Raw genomic sequence first — 2,500 nt, 5'->3', positions numbered from 1 at the left:
AGTGGCTGGAGTTGAGTCAGTATATTGGCAGCAGCCACTCAATGTTAGTGGTGGCTGTTTAACAGTCTGATGGCCTTGAGATAGAAGCTGTTTTTCAATCTCTCGGTCCCAGCTTTGATGCACCTGTACTGACCTCGCCTTCTGGATGACAGCGGGGTGAACAGGCAGTGGCTCGGGTGGTTGTTGTCCTTGATGATCTTTATGGCCTTCCTGTGATATCGGGTGGTGTAGGTGTCCTGGAGGGCAGGTAGTTTGCCCCCGGTGATGCGTTGCGCAGACCTCACTACCCTCTGGAGAGCCTTACGGTTGTGGGAGGATCAGTTGCCGTACCAGGCTGTGATACAGCCCGACAGGATGCTCTCGATTGTGCATCTGTAAAAGTTTGTGAGTGTTTTTGGTGACAAGCCAAATTTCTTCAGCCTCCTGAGGTTGAAGAGGCGCTGCTGCGCCTTCTTCACCACGCTGTCTGTGTGGGTATACCATGCATAGTGCCAACTGTAAAGTTTGGTGATGAAGGAATAATGACATTGAAATATTCTCAAACATGAAAATTAGAAGTTTGTGTGATTGATCGTTGATCAAATTCCATTTAAATAGAATAAATGTGTGTTGACAGGAAGTTATAGTTGCATTCATTTACGTTTGAGTAATTTAGCAGACGCTCTAATCCAGAGCGATTACAGGAGCTTTGAACCAGCGACGTTTCGGGTTACTGGCACAACGCTCTTAACAACTAGTAAACCCATCAATAACATCTGACATGGAAACATGTGTTGATCAATTCTTCTTGTCATTTAAAAAAAAAAAACTTTTCGCTGTTGTGTTGTCTCTCCTGTTTCTCTTTTCAGGAATCGTCAGACTCACTCAAATGTCTTGCTATGTACGCTTTTATTGGATTATTTTCTCGGCTATTTTAGCCTTTTTTAAATACCGTCATTGAAGAGATGACTGAATTCATTGACATTTTAATTACATTGTAATGACATAATCAGAAATCATGTTTTTGACACATCAGATATTACCCCCACCAAAGAGGCAGGCTATCGCCCAGTAATAGGCGATGCTGATTGGCTAGAGAGGTTTAACAATGTATCAATTTACAAAATATTTCGCGGAATAGTTTATATGTTGTGACATGAACAGCCTATATAAATGTTTTTAATTTAATATTTTCTAATTCAATAGGCTATTAGTCTGATAATTCATCAAACAGAAGATAAGTAAAATAAGTATTGTCTTTTGGGGTCATTTAAATGTTTTAAAATGTATTTTGACTGCAGGCAAAGTCGATTATGTAAGGAGATTGTGCGTGCACACTCATCTCCAGTTGGCCGCTTGGGCACGCAATTATGGGTAACTGCACCGGGCAATGTGAGGCGAGCATGCGCTAAAGCAAGCACAGATTTACGTAGGCCCAACACATAATAATACCATCACTGATGTTTACGTACGGAATTTAAATCAATAAAAGACTTATTCGCGGAGAAAACATTCTTCAACAGAACGAACGTGAGTTATATTGTTATTTTACGGCTCTTTTACGCGCCGCACTCGTTTTGTATGGGTGAATAATTCGGTATTTTTATTGTGCGTTTATTGAGCAAGTTCGATCAGCATCTCGGACGCACTGGTTGGATTAGGGATTGTTTGAACCCAGTCACTCCAGAAAGCTTTTTCAAAACAAACGGAACCCCCACTAGATTTTATAAACAGCTGAATGTATCTTAGATCAAAGCTTTTTACTCAATTTGCAGAGAGAATATATGACCTCAATAGGTCGAGAACAAAATGTTCCAATCTCAGGACGTAGACTTTGTTAAATGTCCATCAGACCGTGATTTCATCCCGAACCCATGGGAAAATGTTGCACAATACGTTATGTAAGTGGTACAGAACGGAGGGCATTTAGGTAATAGAGTTCAGTTGTTAATGCTATGGAAAACGACGGTAATTTCGCAACCCAGGTCTAGCAAAGGTAAAATGCATTTCGCTCTCCCGCCAAGTCGGTTCCATAGGCTAAATGTAAATTCGTTAGATTGTTATGTTTAGATAAAGCCTATATTCTGCCAATGTATTGGTTTATTAATGGGGCAGTAGACCTATGTTTTCCTTGTGAATTCGTTTAAAGATCGAATGTATTGTCGTGCGAAATACAGTAAATACAACCAGCCTTTCAATTTGTACTACTTGATTTCTGTGTGATCAGCTGGTTGACAGGTTCGAATGAAGTAGACCGACCACTTGCTTCACAATGGTCTTTGCTTGGCTTTATTTGGATCATTATTTCATAACTTATTTTTCGAGTAGTATGTATGTATGTATGTATGTATGTATGTATGTATGTATGTATGTATGTATGTATGTATGTATGTATGTATGTATGTATGTATGTATGTATGTATGTATGTATGTATGTATGTATGTATGTGTGTGTGTGTGTGTGTGTGTGTGTGTGTGTGTGTGTGTGTGTGTGTGTGTGTTGGTGGCTCGTGGTTGCAAT

At 39.9% G+C, this 2,500-nt stretch overlaps 1 protein-coding gene across 7 annotated transcripts in view; it reads left to right on the top strand.

The window, feature by feature from the left end:
* Window positions 1-1,379: 1,379 nt before the first annotated feature.
* The window catches only part of LOC112247460 (ectoderm-neural cortex protein 1), a 75,856-nt gene continuing 74,735 nt past the window's right edge, over window positions 1,380-2,500 (top strand). For 3 of the 7 annotated variants that reach the window (XM_042331293.1, XM_042331290.1, XM_042331291.1), the window contains exon 1: window positions 1,815-1,975. In XM_042331293.1, the coding sequence (XP_042187227.1) occupies window positions 1,930-1,975 (46 nt within the window). In that variant the 5' untranslated portion in view covers window positions 1,815-1,929. Of the gene's footprint in view, window positions 1,510-1,673; window positions 1,976-2,500 lie in introns of those variants that run through there. The other 4 variants (XM_042331289.1, XM_042331294.1, XM_042331292.1 and 1 more) reach the window with 4 other exon arrangements.

This window comes from Oncorhynchus tshawytscha, linkage group LG12 (assembly GCF_018296145.1).
Source record: "Oncorhynchus tshawytscha isolate Ot180627B linkage group LG12, Otsh_v2.0, whole genome shotgun sequence".
Taxonomy (NCBI): domain Eukaryota; kingdom Metazoa; phylum Chordata; class Actinopteri; order Salmoniformes; family Salmonidae; genus Oncorhynchus; species Oncorhynchus tshawytscha.
This window is presented reverse-complemented; position numbering and strand designations above follow the sequence as displayed.